Here is a 19,163-nt window from a genome sequence, read left to right as displayed (position 1 = left end):
ATCAGGAAAATCCCGGATGTGCCACCCATTCAGCGGGATCAAGCAGCGATCGAGGTTTCAAAGCTGCTAAGAAAAGGAGTCATCCAGCCTGTCCCCGCCGACCAGATCGGATCAGGAACTTACTCAAGACTATTTTTGGTGCCAAAAAAGACAGGGGACTTAAGGCCCATTTTGGACCTCAGATCATTGAATCGCTTTGTAAAAAAATCCAAATTCCGAATGGTCACCCTTCAGTCCATTCTCCCATGCTCCTTAGATCTCAAGGACGCTTACTATCACATTCTGATAAGTCAAGAGTCCAGGAGTCATTTACGCTTCCGCCTGGGAGCCAGTCATTTCCAGTTCTGAGCACTGCCCTTTGGTCTCACCACAGCCTCCAGGGTGTTCTATTGTCTGGCAGTAGTGACAGCTCACTTGAGAAGTCTAGGATTCCAAGTGTTTCCCTATCTAGACGACTGGCTCCTTACTGCCACCTCCAAGCATCTGTTAGTTCAGGCGCTTATGACCACAGTCAGTTTGGGTCATTCACTAGGAATCACGTTCAATTGGGGAAAATCTGTGCTGCAGCCGTCTCAGCGTATTACCTTTATAGGCGCAGAGTTAGACACCAGAAGAATGCGGGCATTCTTGCCGGTAGAAAGGATTCAGGCCCTGCAGTCTCAGGTCCAAACCTTGTTACCCAGATCACGAGTTCAGGCCAGACTGATTCTGCAGTTATTGGGCACGATGGCCTCGACTATTCTTCTAGTCCCCTTAGCCAGGCTGCACATGCGGGTGCTGCAATGGCTACTGTCGGGTCAATGGTCCTTTCAGGAACTCCCCTTGAACCATCTGGTCCAGATTACGGAAATTTGCCATCGGGACCTACGTTGGTGGCTGCTTCGGTCCAACCTGGACCAGGGGCGACCCTTTGTTCTTCAGCCTCCCGTCGCCACAGTGACCACGGACGCCTCCCAGATAGGGTGGGGGGGGGGGTCATTATCTGGACAGGTCTGTCCAAGGCAAGTGGCAGGTTCACGAAACGCACTTACATATCAATATCCTGGAAATGAGAGCGGTGCTACTGGCATTGCAAGCACTTCATCATGCTCTTCCCCGGGGTACTATTGCGATTCTATCCGACAACATGTCGGTAGTCTGGTACATAAGCAAGGCGGAACTAGGTCCTACCCTCTTTGCCGAGAGGCCATGAGAGTGTGGCATTGGGCGATTGCTACCCAGCGTTTCCTAGTGGCAACGCACATTCCAGGGAAATCCAATGTGATTGCAGACAGGCTGAGCAGGACTTTCCTGTTGCCCCACGAGTGGTCCCTCAACGACAGAGTGGCTGCAAACATCTTCGCCAAGTGGGGCCTCCCTTGTTGCGACTTGTTCGCCAGCCCTCACAATGCGAAATGCAGGGAGTTCTTCACTCTGACTCACTCTCAGGGGCAGATTCCCAGGGACGCCCTAGCTCACAGTTGGCCCCGCGGTCTACTCTACGCCTTCCCTCCGGTTCCCCTTCTCCCGAAGGTGATGCAGAAGGTGATTTATCTAGGAAGCGACATGATTTTGATCGCTCCACACTGGCCTCATCAGGTTTGGTTCCCCTTCCTTCTGAGGTATGCAGTGGAAGGCCCATGGTTTCTGGACCTGGTGCCCGACCTGTTAACTCATCAGTTGGGACAGTCTCACCCATCCCTCAGGTCCTTGAGGTTGGCCGCTTGGTTACTCCACTTCCAACCTTAGTCAGAGATAACTCACTCTCTCCAGACGTCATCCACATTTTGTCCTCTTCTCACAAACCTTCCACTATTAAACTGTATTCCAGCAAATGGAAGAGGTTTGCTCTTTGGGCCCAGCAACGAGGTATAGATCCCCTTACCACCCCAGTACCTCAGGTTTTAGAATTCCTGGCTTCTTTGTTTCATTTGGGCTCTTCAGTTTCCACAATTAAAGTCCAACTGGCGGCTATCTCTAATTTTCATGTCTCCTTTGAGCCTTCCTTAATGGCAAACAGGCTTTGCAAATCTTTCCTTAAAGGAGCGTGGCTCCTTCGGCCCCCAATAGCCCATCCTGTGCCCCCTTGGGACCTGAATATGGTTCTAGCTTCTTTAACTGCCCGCCCCTTTGAACCAGCAGCTACTTGCGATATAAAATTTCTATCGTGGAAAACCGCCTTTTTGGTGGCAATAACCTCTGCCAAGCGGGTTTCAGAGCTTCAGGCTCTCTGTTCTAATCCTCCTTATTTGACCTTTTACAAAGACAGAGTGTCCCTCAAGTTAAATCCCTATTTCTTGCCCAAGGTAGCATCCCCCTTATGCATTCAACGATCCTTGGAGCTCCCTGTGTTTTTTCCCAAATTCTCCAATAGCGCAGAATATATTTTCCATCAGTTGGATGTTCACAGACAACTGCGTTTTTATTTAAGTAGGACCAATCAGACACGAAAGTCAGATCAGCTGTTTGTGTCCTTTACGGAAAATAGGTTGGGTCAACCGGTGGCTAAAAGCACCATAGCCAAATGGATTAAAGATTGCATCTCCTTCATTTATTCATGGTCCGGCAAATAGCTACCCTTCCCAGTCAGGGCTCATTCTACCAGGGCAATGGCTACTTCTGTAGCATTCCACTCCAAATTATCGTAGATGATATCTGTGCGGCCGCTACCTGGACTTCTCCACACACCTTCATTTCTCATTACAAGATAGATGTGGCTTCTCAAGGTAGAGCTTCCTTTGGTTCCACAGTTCTCAGGAGTGTTTTCCAATGAGCCACCCGGGATTTAGGTGCTAGGGACGCTATTCCCATCAGTTATGAATGTAGGCGAGATAGGATCCCATTACATCTTTTAGTTATGTACTTACCATAAGTTAGGATGTATGGGATCCATCTCGCCTACATTCATACGTACCCGCCCTCCTTCCCCCTTCCCATTGGATTTAGAGGGAATGTTGCTACTTACTGAGTTTTTCTCTTGAAAGACTTTAGTTTGTTACAGTTGCTGATGTCCTTCAAGGATGCATCTGCAGTCATAACATATGGGTTGTCCTGCCTCGGGCAGCCCTTCGGTCGGCCGGATTCCAAAGTCTGGGTCTGGCCTCGGCTGATGTCGCACTTTCCCCGACGTCAGAGCTGCTGGGGTATAAAGGCGTCAGCCGACGCCATTTTCCCCAGTCTTTCTTGCCGCGCGGTGCCCGAAGCAGAAGCTGTTCGCAAGTGCCGGTCGGTCAGATCCAGAGATTTCAGCTACCGAAGACTTCGAAAAAAGCTAAGTACCCCGTTGGGGACTCTTTCTTGCCTCAGCCGATGTCAGACAAAGTCAATAATTGTTTAACTTGTGGGAAACAAATACCTTATAAGGATTTCCATTCTTACTGCCTTCCTTGCTTAGGCCCAGACCATGACGTATCAGCTTGTTTAGCCTGTGCCTCCTTCAACCGACGGACTCTTAGACGTCGGTCGGAGTTTGCAGAGGAATTTTTTGGTACCGCTTTTGCTTATAAAATGCTGTCGGAGACTCCGACTTCGCATTTGGTCAAAAAACGCAAGGAAAAGGACCGACACTGGTTTCGGCTGAAACCACGGCTAGGCCTACCGCGAGTGTTTCGGTTTTGGCTGAAACCGAGTCCACGGTTATTACTACTACCGAAACCATACCTCCGACCACCGAGGCTAGAGAGGCCCGGCTGAGTCGACTTCAGAACTCCCTACCGAAGCTAGTGCTCAAGAACTGTCCGACACCATACCTTTGGACATTTCTACCCCTGCACGTGGGGCAGCTAGGCCCCCAGCTTCTATGTCTATTAAGGCCTTCTCCAGGGCTAAAGCTGCCAAACTTTCAAAAACTATGCCTACCAAATCTACTTCCCAGAGGTCTTCCTCTAGTTCTCAGATTCTCAGTCTTGCTGAGGACCTTATATCCTTAATTAGGGGTTCCCAACCTCACCCAGACAGGGCCTCCCAACCTCCCAAAAGGCCCAAGACTGATCCCTCTGAATCTCTCCTCAGATTACTCCACGGATGGATCTGATTTGTCAGACCATCAGGAAGGGGCCTACTCGCCTTATGAGGATTCAGATGCAGAAGATTCTATTCCTTCGGCCTCCCCACCTGAAGAATTTTCCTTTGGGGAGACTTTACACTCCATGAGGGAGCACTTTCAATGGCAGGGTCAGGATTTCTCTGATTCTAGAAAAAGATTAAGGACCTTTTTGCATTTGCCCCAGCATAGGCCCTTAGCCATACCACCTGTTTTAACTGTAATTTATGATGTGTACAATGATGTCAGTACTGCCCCTGATTCTCTTCCCCCGGCCCCTGCCAAACCTGACAGATATTACAGGGTCCCGGATTCTCACTTCCACCTGTGTAAAGCCCATGCTGCAGACCCAGAAACTATTTCTCAGGTCCCTAAAGGGGTTGCAGCTGCTACTGCCAAAAATGCCCTACCCTCTGAAAGAGAGTCTAGAGCATTAGAGAGATGGGGAAAAAAGGTTTATACATCTGCTACTCTTTCTGCCAGGGCATTAAACTGTCAATTCCATATGATACAGTACCAAGAATTTTTGTTAGATCAGCTGAATAAGAAGCTTTCTTCTCCTGAACCTTTAGACCGTAAATCCCTTCAGGATTTGGTACACAACTCTCAGCAGGTCAGTAATCATTTCTTAAAATGTGGCTATGATGCACTGGAGGCTTCATTTAGATCAGCTATGACTGGGGCAGTAATTCGTAGGCATGCCTGGCTCCAATGGAGAAACAAAATTTATTTGGCTCCCCTGCACAGGAGATTCTAAAGAAGGTGGAAGAAAAAGCAAAATCTGTGCAAACAGTAAAGGAATTCTTGCAGGTCCAACCTCCGAGGTTCAGCAGAAACTGGCCTACAAAAAATTGGTCCTTTCCAGACACCTCCAGAGCACAGAGAGGCAGGAACAGACGCCCTAGAGGCAGAGGTCAATCAAAGGGTGCCTACAGGGGCCGTCAGTGGCAGCCTGCCAACCAGAGGAGTGGTGCCACAGCTACAACTACAACCACTACCACAGGACAGACCCAATGACTTGACTCTGATTCCGCCTACCAGGGATCACCTGGAAGCTCCCTTGGGCGGAAAGCTGGCTTTATTCTCGAAAAACTGGCATTGCATTACAAAGGATACATGGACATTGCAAACAATAGACGAAGGATACAGGTTTTACTTCCACACCTTGCCAAAAAGGGGCGGAATGCCAAACCTACCACCAAACCAGAAGGCAGAGGCTTTAAGACAAATCTGCAATTTACTTCAGATGAAAGCTATAGAAAGGGTACCATCTATGGAACAAGGCCAAGGATTTTACTCCAGACTATTCCTGGTACCAAGAAAAGAAAACCAATGGAGGCCTATTCTCGACCTGTCCGCACTCAACACTTATCTCATTGTGCCAAAATTCAAAATGCTGACCCTACAGCAACTTCTTCCCATGCTGGGCAAGGAGTCTTGGCTGGTGACTCTAGATCTCAAGGAGGCATACCTGCACGTCCCTATCCGACCAGATTGCAGAAGACACCTCAGATTTCTTGCAGGATCAGAGCATTATCAATTCTCAGCATTGCCCTTTGGCTTATCTACTGCCCAGAGTATTCACGAAATGCCTGGCATCAGTAATTGCACATTGCAGACTTCAGGGAATTCAAATTTATCCATACCTGGACGACTGTCTAATACAAGCGGACAACAAGAAAAAATTGTTAAAGGACTTGGCCTATGTCATACACCTGCTACAGGCCTTGGGATACACAGTCAACATCCAAAAGTCAAGACTAGTGCCATCCCAAAGGATAACCTTTTTGGGTGCGGATCTGGACACAATCACTCAGATGGCTTTTCTCACAGAAGAAAAACAAAAACAACTTCCAGACTATTTCATGATTTTGACAAGACAAACTCAGCTTACTGCAAGGAAAGTCCTGCAGGCTCTGGGTTACATGGCATCCTGCATAATCTTGATTCCACATGCCAGGCTGCATATGAGAAAATTGCAATGGTACCTAAGGAATGTATGGTCTCAACACAGTCACAGTCTAGAAACCATGATACCAATCATTCCATGCCTTCAAAAGGAATTCCTGTGGTGGGCTCAGGCCTGCCAGTCCAACAGAGGGTTGCCTTTCAACAAACCAAAAACAAGGCAGACCATCACCACGGACGCCTCAGACCAAGGATGGGGAGCACACATGGAAGACAAATGCATCCAAGGCCTATGGCCTCAAGGGCAGCTAAGCATGCACATAAACCAAAAGGAAATGCTGGCAGTGGGGCATGCAATCGAGGCATTCAAACCATTCCTCCAGCAAGGACATCTGTTAATAAGGACAGACAACACCACGGTCATGTGGTACATAAACAAACAAGGAGGGACACATTCCTAGCCTCTATGCCGGATGGCAATGAATCTGTGGAACTTATGCCTGAATCTCAATATCCAGCTGCAGGCCAAATTCGTACCAGGAAAAGAAAATTCACTAGCAGACAGCTTAAGCAGAACAACCACGGATGCACACGAATGGATGCTGCATCCAGACATCTTCAAACTCATAACAAAGAAATGGGGAATGCCAGAGATAGATCTGTTCGCCTCCCCACTCAACCACCAACTGAAGAAATTCTGCTCAAGGACATTCCACCCACAAGCCTGGAGGGTGGACTCTCTCTCTTTCAGCTGGAATGCCCTAACAGTATATGCATTTCCACCTCTCCCATTGATGTACAAGGTTCTACTGAAGATCAGGGAGGAACAGCCAAAGGTGATACTAATAGCTCCGGACTGGCCAAGACAACACTGGTATCCACTACTGAGAAGCATGTCTCAGGCAAATTCATGGCCTCTTCCCCTATGGCCTCTTCTAACGCAGAACAATTTCAAGACCCTGCATCCAAACTTGAAAACATTGCAACTAACTGCCTGGAAAATTCCTTAAAACCAAACAGTTTTATCTCAGAGGGTGAAGGACATTATCCTGGAGGCTCGCAGACCTTCCACAAGGAAGACATACTCAGCTAAATGGAAGAGATTTCTCATTTGGAGCACATCAAAGGGCACAGATGTCACAGTGGCAAACCTAGCACACATCCTAGAGTACTTAGCAGAATTGTTCCACAATGGCCTGTCTTATTCTTCCATTAAGATTCATGCTTCTGCAATTTCAGCAGAATACAATATGGATCCACCTATCTTCTCTCACCCTCTGCTTAGGCAATTTTTGAGAGGGATCAAAATGTTAAACCTCCAAGGAGACCCCTCTACCTGCATGGGATCTCAATTTTGTGCTGGAAAAATTGACACTACCTCCTTTTGAACCAGCAGCATCAGCAGACCTACAGTTTGTATCTTGGAAAACTGCTTTTCTTCTGGCAATCACTTCAGCAAGAAGAGTATCCGAGTTACAGGCATTAATGTCAGTGCAGCCTTTTCTTATTTTCCACCAGGACAGAGTGTCACTGAGAACCAATCCTACTTTCATGCCAAAGGTGGTATCCAGGGTATCCTTGAACCAAGCTATTCATTTGCCTACTTTCTTCCCTAACCCACAGAACAAAGGAGAAAAAGTTTTGCACACCTTGGATATACACAGACAACTACGCTACTATCTGGACAGAACTAAAACCAACAGAAAAACTGACCAACATTTTGTAGCATATGCAACTGGGGTGCAAGGAAGAGCAATTTCCAAACAGACAATTTCGAAATGGATAGGGAATTGCATTCGTTTTTGCTATTCCTTTCATGGAAAGACAGCTCCTGAAAATATCAGGCCTCATTCCACAAGGGCCACAGCCACCACTACAGCTTTCCTACGAGGGGTGGCTACCAAGGACATTTTAGAAGCTGCTACTTGGAGCTCCGTGCATACATTTGCTAAGCATTACAATCTACCTTTATACTCCAGATCCCGAGCAGGGTTTGCAACTGCAGTTCTGCAGGGGATCTTAACTACACCATCCTTTTCTTAGTACCGCCTCCCCCAGTTTGGCTATGGTATTCTACCCATATGTTATGACTGCAGATGCATCCTTGAAGGACATAGTACAGTTTTGTACCTACCATAAATGTAGATGTCCGATAGGTATGCATCTGCAGTCAGGATTACCCACCCTCCTTCCCCTCTGTGGTATTCCTAGGGTGTTTACCCCTCTTTCAGCTAGCTGGGGGAATCTATTATGGTGTATTTGTTTGTTTGTATATATATATATGTATATAATTTGCTACTGTTTGGAACTTTTCAGCTTTTATCCAAATTTAGCCTTCCTAGAGGGCACCTGGCATCTGGGGCAAGAAACACTGAGGAAAATGGCGGCTGATGCCTTTATACCCCAGCAGCTCTGACGCCGGGAAAGTGCGACATCAGCCGAGGCCAGACCCAGACTTTGAATCCGGCCGATCAAGGGCTGCCTGAGGCAGGACAACCCATATGTTATGACTGCAGATGCATACCTATCGGACATCTACATTTATGGTAGGTACAAAACTGTACTTTATGTGTCTGTGTCTGGATGTAGGTATGAAAGCGAACAAACAAGATCTGGGGAAGCAGGCGTAGTGCATTCTGGGATAAGGGGTAGCCCAGCCAATTAGAGACTTCGTTCTAGTATATAGTGGCCGAGTCGGAGCCGATGGATCGACTCCGAACCCATCAGTTATGAATGTAGGCGAGATGGATCCCATACATCCGAAGTTATGGTAAGTACATAACTAAAAGTTTTGCCTTGTAAAGCAAGGGTTAACTTGAGAAGATTTTGAAATAAATGCCTGTGTGTAGCTGCAAGGCTGACAACTTGCTTAAGGAAGCATAAAACCAGTTAAAATAAATAACGTCTGTGTGTCTGTGGTGGGGTACTATAATTTCCTCATTAATTGCTCTTATCGTCTTAAGATTTGTGTTAATAAAAGTATTAATCAAGTAACAGACGGTAATGTAACATTTTATAAAGAGATAGCATTGAATGCAAGGGATTTATATGTTGCAACAGACCAAGGGATTCAAAGTACTGAAGATCATATTCTGTTGTAAATTGTCTTACAATTTTCATGGGCCTTAAATAAAAAAGTGGGAATTGATAGATATTGTGTAAATTAAAATGCTTTTCCCCAATATACTGTGTGTACAGTGAAAGGAAATGTGCAAGGCCAAACAACAGTTTTCAAAATAATATGGCTTGCTTTGCAAGAACAGTTATTTCTTGTACATGTTTAGCTTGGATATTAATAACATATAGCTGTGGGCTTTACTGTAAAGGCATCCTGTTATAGAAAAAAAGAAAGTTGACTTTCTTGGCTTTTAGATGCAGAAATAAATAAATAAAATGCAGACAGGTCAAGTGACGCAAAGATGATGTGGAGAGACTTTTGTGAAGTCTTCAGATACAGTGAGGACCAAAAAAGGGCATGAAGTAACCATGGACTTTTTCATGACAGACAGAAATCAGAACAAGAAGTCACAAGGACATTAAAAATAACATTGGTTGAAAAGAGTATATAAACTGGACAGTATGTTTCACTTGGTAGTGACATCTTTGACTAAGAGTGTGCATTCATCTATTCCTCTGTCTAGCTGTGTTATAATAGAATTGAAATAGCTCTGATAGAATTAACTGTTTGGCAAGAATTTGTTCTAATACAAATAAAGAATAACAGATACAGTAGTACGGAGTTTGGTCACTTTTGGACATTTTCTTCAGGGGGAACAGTGACACCCTTAGATAAAGACACAATCCCTTTGTTTTTCAGTTATGCAATATAGAAGGACTTCCTTACAACAATGGATACTTGCTGGTCAAAAGCTATGTCATCATCCACATAAGTTCCCAAATCCCAAATTGGCTCAATTCATAGGAGTATATTTTCAATGTGGTAGTTCCCTGGTGTGGATGACTTCCAAAAAGATACAATAATGCATTTTTGGCATTTAGTTTCAGCCTGTGATTTTGGCACCAGTTATTTGGTACAGACTTTCCAGCTGGATAGCAAAGTTATTTGAGGATTCAAATACTTATTGTAGCTTGCACTCATCTGCAAATTTAGTCAGCCAGAACCCTATGGTATTGACTTTTACTTCAGAAAAGTAGATGTCAAACAGGAGAGGTCCCCGCACAGAACCCTGGTGAACTCCACTGGTGACTGGTCTTCCTGCATCCTGTCTGTGAGCCAATTGGCAATCCATTGGGCAACATAGGGGTTTATTCCTTGTTTATTTAGTTTTTCTACTATGCCAGAGTTTGGAATTGCATACCCCCATGTCTTACTGCATACTGAAACTGGTTTGTCAGAAAGTATTGTGTTTTTTTACTGAGGTTTTCTATCAATGAAGGGTTGCTTTTTGCTCTGACCATAAAAAAAAAACTTTTGATATGCAAGCAAAATTAGAGAGCTCAGCTGTTTTCTAATGTGTAGCTTTGAGTTTTATCTTTCATCCACTAGAAGGACTGTTGTCAGCTGCTTTTTTCTTACATGTGGTATAAGCTTGATTACCAGCTCAACAGTACAGGGGAAAAAAACATGTCTACTTCCAATCATTGCTGGGGAATTTGCTCCAAGGTCAGCGTGTTTTGCATGTAATTGTATTTGAAGAGAAGTTCTTCATCCTAATAATTATTTTATTGTTTGTTTTTGGTAACTGATTTGGAGAATTGGTGTATTGACCCCTTTCAATCACAACCTGGGCCCAGAGGGCAGCATACAGTAAAAATAGCAAGGTACAATTAAAGGTGGTAGAAAAACATGCAATATATTGCAAGACAAATTTGTAGAAGGTTGGAATACAGTAACAGTGTAGTTGCATGTTAGTGCTATATTTACGTTTTTCACTATTTGCACATTGCAGAAATTCTGTGGTCATTTGAGAGGCATTACATGCTAATTGTGGTGTTGAATATTATGTCACATATCTAAAACAAGTGAAGCTAGTACTTTCCTGGTACACTTCTTACTTTTGTGAAACTGACATATTCCCTCTTCCATGCATCACAATTTTATGATTAGTTCTCTGTTGTGGGATTCTGCTCTTTGCTGTTCCATAAGCTTTTAGATCAGCAGGATAACTGAGATGACAAAGGTTGTAACAGTGTATGTATGTGTTCAGGGCTTAACTTAATGCCCCTTTATTTCCTTTCTAAATAATCTCCAGTAATAGACATGAGACATAACTGAGGGACTTGACTTTAAAAGTTAATCATGAAGTCTTATGCTCTTTAATCTACTTCTAAGTTCTGAGACAGTTTAAAAAGCCTAATGATTTGTGATAGTTCTTCCAGCATGTGAAATAAAATTAGAGTAGTGTAAGAAATGATGTCTGCCTAATGGTCTTTCCATGTCCTTTATCTTCAAGAATCTTTTATTTCCAGATGTGGCCATCTAATTAATTTTGTTACTTAAAAATAGTGCTTGTGTTGTATTTCAGTACAGTTAGTTCCTTTTTTTCATGTCAATAATGCGATTTTTTTTTGTTGTAGTTGTGGCCATCTATGACTACTCAAAAGACAAAGAAGATGAGCTTTCGTTTCAGGAAGGTGCTATCATATATGTTATCAAGAAGAATGACGACGGTTGGTACGAAGGTGTCATGAATGGAGTGACGGGACTTTTTCCTGGAAATTATGTTGAGTCTATCATGCATTATTCTGAGTGACACTCCATTAAATTATGTTCATTTATTAATGTGCACAGTTTGGGCTTCCCTGGGCTAACTGGCCATGGGTGCTGTGAATTGTGAAGATTTGATGTGTCCAATAACATTGTTAAAAAAAACACTGTCTCTCTGTACTTTGACAAGACAGACTGAAGTGGCACAATTTGTTTGAAGAAAAGATCTTCCTTTTGCCAATAAACAGCCATAATGGTTGTTGTGTGGTTGAATATGTTGACACTTTGATATGAACACTTTTATCAGTACTCATTTGGAGCTGACCGATATTTGGTTAACCAGAAGAACCTCATTTGTGTGACAAGCCAATAATTGGTTATTCAGGTCCATTGCAGAAGCTGCCACATTTGACCAAACAGAAATTATTTGGCCGACTGTAAGACAGTTTTTAGAAAAACAGTGGTGTGAGAGGAGGACACATTCCATTCTTTAGTCATGTAAGAGGCAAATGTATGGTCTTTATTTCCACTGTATCAGTCTGTTGGGCATAGTCAGTGCTTTCTTGGCAAGTGCAGTCTACATTACATTTTTTTAAGCTTGAAATCCCATTTAAAGGCCTTAATTCATATAATTGATACTAACAACATGCTCTAAAATATAGTGAGTGGTTAGCTGTCAGAGTGAAAAACAGTCTCTGTGCAAAGGAGATTACCTTAATAGTTTTAGTTGAAGAGCCCACTAGTTTGTAATGCAGCTACAGACTGTAAAATGGTCTTGATCTGAAGTAAGGTATTTTCCAAATTAAATGCTAAAAATTAATCTTGTCTGATCGGTTTATATTTTAGAAGAACAATATGTACAAAAATCATTTGATGGCAAATTTTGGACAGAACTTACAGCACTCATCGTGTTTATCGCATAATAAAAGTGGGTGTTGCCATTTATTTATGACATGTTTATAAACAGAGGGAGAAGAATGAAACCATAACAGAAGATGGCTGGATTTGGACGATGGATTGATTTTAATTGATCTTCAGTGAAGACAAAAAAAAGCTGTGTTTTTATTTCAGTTTTACACATAATTGCTGTTATACATTAGTGACACAGCAGTATTTCCTTTTCTAATGGGAGGACAGAGCCATTCATATTGTGACTAATCTTGTTGCATGAACGCCTGTGAATTTGCCTTTCTCCATTTGCCATGGGTTGCTTCCAGAAGTTTTAAGTATAGCAGGAAGACATTTTTCACCACAGTTAAAACATATTAGCATTATCTCTCTGAAATGTTCATTTAGTTGCTTATGCTGTAAATCATTTGCTGCTCTTTGTGCCCCTACCCTTCAAGTATATAATTCTGCTTCTCTGAAATGTTACGTTTTTTTGTTTGAAATATTAAAAGATCAGCATTGTTGGGATATTTTAACTGTCAAAACTGATATTGCTTGGGTTGTTCTCTATTTTGAGTGTTGGGATCAGATCTGCTACCTTGGTGCTGATTTAGTGAAATTAGAATAAGGTGGACTTCTCCCCTATCATCATTAGAAATATGTTGTCATTCATGTCGGCAGGCAGATGCTGGAACTCCAGATTAAATTGCTTCCTGATTTCCTTTCATGGAAAAGGACTTAAATTTCATTAAGCAATGTAACATTTGATTTTTGCACACTGAGTATGTTAATTGTTGGGTACATTATTGTATTGGAGGACAGGTTTTCTATTTTTGTTGCCTAGGAAAAGATGTCCACACAGTACTGTTCAGAAATATTAATAAGGAAGAGTTGTTCATCTTTACTGTTGTATTTTATATTATGCAGTTAAATGCTAGCAGAGTATATAAGCTGGTTAGATTTTATGCATTTTTGTAGCATTACTTTAAACCATTTCTTAATGTTGCATACTGAATGTAGACAATGCTCAGGAATTGCAATCATGCAGTGCTAAATAACACGGCAATAATTTCATATTTTATGAAAAAAACATGCACACGATTTGCCTGTTACTTTCAGCAACATGTATTGTTCAAGTAATTTAGTTTGAAATTTCTGCTTCACTTATCTTTTTTTGCACGCTATAGGTAAGTTACTAGTTACATTGATGTGTGGCATCCCACAGCCTCTGCAGTTGTTCATCTTCATTGATAGAGCAGAAATCCTGTTGAAATTAAAGTTGTACCAAGTCTACTGTAGAATTATCTCCATTTTCATACATAGTGGTACAATTTGCATTCTAATTAACAGAACATTTGTTAGGAGCACAACTCTTAAATGTTTGAGTGGACCCAAAGCCTGTAGTGCCATAAACCAAAGAATCTGCTGGATTTGCGCATTTTGTGAGGTTTAAAAGACAGTGTTTTGAGATAATTGCATGAGATCCAGGTCCAATGACAAACCAAATATTGGTTTGCTTATAGTGCTCTGCTCTTTCCTGCACCAGTACATGTGCTGACATATTGAGCACATTTTTCAAACCATTAAACTTGGAACTGCAGTGTGTCTGTATTTAGACCAGCAGCCTACATTTAGCCCACTTTGATGTAACTTAGCTATAAGTATGGTAGTTATTCAGGTACAGATTAAGGAGAAATATAATTAAATGTTGGGTGTTGAAGAATTAGTATTCAAAAACTACACATAGTTGAGTCTAACTGAAGTTCATATTTTAATAAGCTTTGTATCTTGTCATTATTCGTACAAAATGATAATTCAGCTGTGGATCTAGTTAATTACCTTGTGATCTCGAAGAGTTAAAATTCATTAATTGTGCAATACCTATGACAGACTTCATTTTCTGGGGACCCAGTTATAGTGCTTCAGTGTAATTGTAGGATGCGCTTTTTACAAGCTCACAGTAATAGGATTTGATAGGTAATTAGAGTCTAAGGGAATATTTGCATTTTGTGCTTTTAACTGGAACACTTCTATAGTACAATTTGTTTAGGATGTCATTTCAGGTGTATGACGAGCTAGATTTGTCCAAGCTGTTGAAGGAAAAGCTGTTTCTATGTGACTGCTGTTGTGCTTCTCTTATCTTAGCTGCTCGATAACAGTAGTTACTATAACTAGCGATGTAGTACGAATGCTGATTTCATTTGAAGCTCAGTTAGACAAATTTGGCAGCAGTCTGTCCTCTTACTTGGGAGTTTGCTTTGTGGGTGATTTGTGAAATGTCTTATTCTGAACATTTTAAAGTTGTATATGAAAAATGGGTTATAAGTGTTTGCACAGAATGTATTTAATTGCAGACATCTAATTATAAGTCAACTGATTTTGGCAAGGCATGATTTTGCTACTTCTAGCTGCAGTTGTTAGCTTGCTTTTAGACAAGTGAGAAAAGTAAACTATTAATCTAAAGTATACTGATGAAAGTTAAGAAGCAAAAAAGGCAGCAGTAGTCTAACCTTGAAGGCCTATTCTCTACTTGCAGAAAATATACAATTTTCAGTTTTTTGTTTTCAGGTTCATTTGACCATCTCACAGAAAGTAACAGCTGTGTGTAGCTACTTGCAAAGGTTTTCAAGCTAAAACATAATAGGGGTCTCCTTTTTTTAAATTCCATTAATAACTAGATATTTCAAGAGCCACATTTGGTGTAGCTTCTTGATTGAAGAACTAAATTTGCAAAAAAAAAAAAAAGGATAATGTTTTAATGACAAATGAAAACTATGCCTTTTGATGCAGCATTCAATGAGCATATTAATGTTTTAACAGCAACGTGTTTTAAATTCTTGTTTAGCCTGGCAGTATTTAAAAGTTACTACAAGTTACTACAGAGATGCAGCTTGTAGACTTTTGAGTTAATGATCATTGTGGTCAGTTGATAATTGGGTCTGCAATAACTGGTGCAACAAATTGATCAGTCTTTCAGAATTATTTCAAGCAACTACAAGTATGAAATATAGGTTTACAAGACTGGTTTTGCAGGTGTCATTTTTGTAATTAACATGCTGTAGTGAGTAGGTACAATGTTATGGAGTGTAAAAGTTTTTGTAAATTGTGGGTTTGGATTAGAATACTTAAAATTCAGTTCTCGCAATAGGGATCACAGCAGGTTGGAGTCCTTGAGTCTTTGTTTAGCGATCGAACGGAACATTCATCGAACAGCCATTCATCATACATACCCCAACAAAAGTTCCTTCCCTAAAAAGGCCAAATGATCATAAGTTACACTGGGCAATCATAGTTGACCAACATAAAGGGAACAAAACGTAGTACTTACTGGTAACAGCGAATAAGGAAATCTGCCCTTTTCTCACTGTAGTGCGATCTCAGAGTTGGTATATATAATTAGCGGGGTAGTGGAGGGCACAGCCCCCCCCCAATATAAGGAGGGTCTGGTGTTCCCCAAATTCTCCTGTTGTTGGGAGCTGCCCCCCCCCCCCACTAATTATATATACCAATTCCACTGCACTACAGTGGAGAAAGGGCAGGTTTCCCTACAGTCTGTTACCGGTAAGTAGGTACTACATTCCATTCCCTTTATGTTGGAAACTATGATCTTTGGATGTTAATTTTTTACAGTCATTTGATGTTTTGATAAAGGGAACATTTGCTGGTCTATGTACAATGAATGGCCGTTCAATCACTAAATATAGACCAGCAGCACTTAAATTCAGTGTCGTATTTAGTGTCAACTGTTTCATGGTGGGTATGTGAGTTTTTGCATCATGTGGAAACCTACTTTTTATTTATTGAAGAAGCTTCAGTAATGTTTCATGCATCTGGTACTTCCCATATCCACTCTAGAAACAGGAAGGGATGCGTGCAGGTTTGACTTTGGCATAGTAGTGTCACAACACTATGTAAAGGTTTGACAAATGCAAGTGTAATGCAAGAGCAGAGTGAGTGCACACTGATCCTTGCAGCCTTTTGTGGAATTACCTACTTAGTTTTGAGAGTCTTCCTCATCATGTCCTTCGTTAAGCAGCAACAGTCACCTCAAAGTTAGGATACTTGTTTACAGGGATATAGTCAGAGTGTGTGTGTGTGTGTGTGTGTGTGTTTCTTGAGTGAGTATTAGGATGTGTATATCTATTAGGTTATGAGCATGTGGTCGTATCCATTTTTGTTTAGTCATGTATGTATTGCAGTCTGTTGCCATCAGACTTGTAGTTGCCACATAATGTGTGTCCTCTTACTTTTTTACCTGTGTTGTGCATTGAGAAGACCACCTTGTATTAATTTCTTATTTCCATTTTTGGCACACGTAAGTAGACCTCCCAACAGCAAAATTAATGAAGTTCAATAAGCAGAGATTTATTTTTGGCTTGTATTTTTACTAACTTTGCAGTTTTATCCGTGCCCATCATTGAATTGCTGGTTTTGGTTTATTATTTATATCTTTAATTGTAGCCTAAATACAGTAGTTGTGGTGCTGGAAATTAAGTGGCCTTTGTGGAATTCAGACTTTCCAGCTCAGAGTGTATATATAGCCAGTATGTCACTTTGTATTCGTTTGCAGATGCAACTAGAAATAATGAAGTAGGAGAAGAGAAGTTTTCCTATAAGTGATATTGGAAAAAAAAGTTTCTTGCTTCTGTAGTCGGTGACCATTTCTGATGACACAGCAAGTGTGCTGTTGCTTCATGGTGATGAGTCACGGTGAACTTATGCACACCACCAGTTTTTAGGTGACCATTTGAAATGCATTGATTTAACAATGCTTCGAACTGGCATTGTATCATCTTTCATTTTAGCTGCTCAATTTTGTGTTATTGCAGCAATATCAGAGCATGTTTCATAAACCAGATTGCCTTTAGCTCACTACAATAACAATTTTTTCTTTTCTTAATTTCTGTTGGTAATACATTCTGATTTTGATAAAAATCAAATAGTTGTGTAATCCCTAAGGGAAGCTTAATTAGCATTTAGTTTAATTTTTTGAGAGTCGTCAGTGGAAAATTTAATTAAGTTCACATTGTAGAGCACTGAGACTGCAGCTTCATTTAGAGCAGCGTTTCTGAAAAGGAGGTGGCCCTAGCAAATCTAACAATAGTTAGTTCAAACATTAACTGTTCAGAATTATTTTCAGGACTAAATGCAGAAGAGTAGTTAATGAATATGCAAATCACTAGTGAAAGAATAATATACTAAGCCAAATCTTGGTTATTTCAAGTATGTGTATGTAGGGTATATTGTCTTCATTAGCAAATTATGTTTATGGGGACACATACTTGAGGAAGGCTCAAACTTTTCTTCGGTTTGAGGGAGTCATACCTGTAATTGTGTTTGGGAGCTTGTTATATACAACTAACTGCTGTGAGTAGTAGTGTAAGTAATGACTGAGCGTTTCTCTCAGACCTGAGCTAAAACTCATGATCTCGCACACACTGTATGTACCCATATATACCTAAAGTTTAAACATTTTCCAGTTGCGTTACATTACCTTTTTAGATATATTTCTGTTTTACTTAAGGCTAAAGTGTCTGATTGGTTTACATTTGAGTCTAGGGGAGCCACGTGTGATCTTTGATTTTAACTCCATGTATGAAGGAAATGTTTCATAAGCTTAAAATGAAAATATGCTTGCTTTCATACAAGTGATAAGTTTTAAGTCCAGCAAATAATTGTAGAAAAATTCAGTTGCTTGTGCCCAGTCAGATCAAAGTAGGTTTCGCGGCCAGAAGAAATTCATCTTCGCTTTCTCTATTCAGGATTTTGTCATTTTCAGATATTGAGCCTTGGTTCTGAAACAAAGGTACGAACATATACATTTTCTTCAAAAGTCACTACAACTTAGACAAGATTCTAGACTCTGAAAATGTTGGTATGAATTGTTTCATTATGTGAAGCATTAAAACCCCTTTAAGTGGGTGGGATTTATTTCTGTTACCTGGAATAACTGTTACTGTGTTGTTATTCTTGTCACAAGTCATAAATAAAATGTTTTAAAGCACAGCCTCATATCTGGACTGATTGTGGTACTGATGTGTAGTTTTTGTAATAAATTTTTAACCTATTAATTTATAATTTTTTTATTCTCTCTGTAAATGTATATATGGTTATCTTAAAAAGGTAAGCAACTTTAACATTAAGGAATCACTTGAATGTTAAACAGTAGTAGTCTGTGCCAGATGACACGTCAGCATTATATGAATTTTCACATTTAAACACCAATAGAAATTGGCTGTATTGGTGACTACCTGGAATGAGAGCTTCCTCTGTACATTGCAGGGCAGACAGTATAAAGGCTTTGTTCAAGCAGTTCTGCACTCTTGAGTCTTTTGTATAATGTGTAGTACAGTCTCCGCTAAAATGCCCCTGTGAAACAAAACACTTTTCTGTTAACTGAAGTAACCTGCTTAACTTGTTTACTGTGCTGAGAATCATCCAGCTGTTGTCTTCATAAACTTTTTTCAGTATTCTTTTCTGTAGATATAAACAAGAGCCCCATTGTGTGACACACTGAAGTTAAAACAGAGATGGACCACTGCATGCGTATTCTTATATTCACCCTTGGTGTAACTGGCATGGTCTTCCTTGAAAAGAGAAGCAAGGCCTGCGAGTGGGTACTGGCAAGGTGGGAACAGCCATGCAAATCAGTTGCATTGTAACTTGATAAAGGTGGTT

General features: G+C 41.1%; 1 protein-coding gene across 1 annotated transcript in view; it reads left to right on the top strand.

Moving 5' to 3' along the window:
• Positions 1–18,491, top strand: part of LOC122793011 (abl interactor 2) — a gene marked incomplete at its 5' end in the record, with an annotated part of 151,771 nt that extends 133,280 nt beyond the window's left edge. Inside the window, 1 exon segment of the mRNA XM_044060644.1 lies at positions 11,468–18,491. Coding sequence (XP_043916579.1) covers positions 11,468–11,643 — 176 coding nt within the window.
• Between the last annotated feature and the right edge of the window lie 672 nt (positions 18,492–19,163).

Source organism: Protopterus annectens, chromosome 2.part0, assembly GCF_019279795.1.
Source record: "Protopterus annectens isolate FY-2018-M chromosome 2.part0, PAN1.0, whole genome shotgun sequence".
Lineage (NCBI taxonomy): Eukaryota > Metazoa > Chordata > Ceratodontiformes > Protopteridae > Protopterus > Protopterus annectens.
This window is presented reverse-complemented; position numbering and strand designations above follow the sequence as displayed.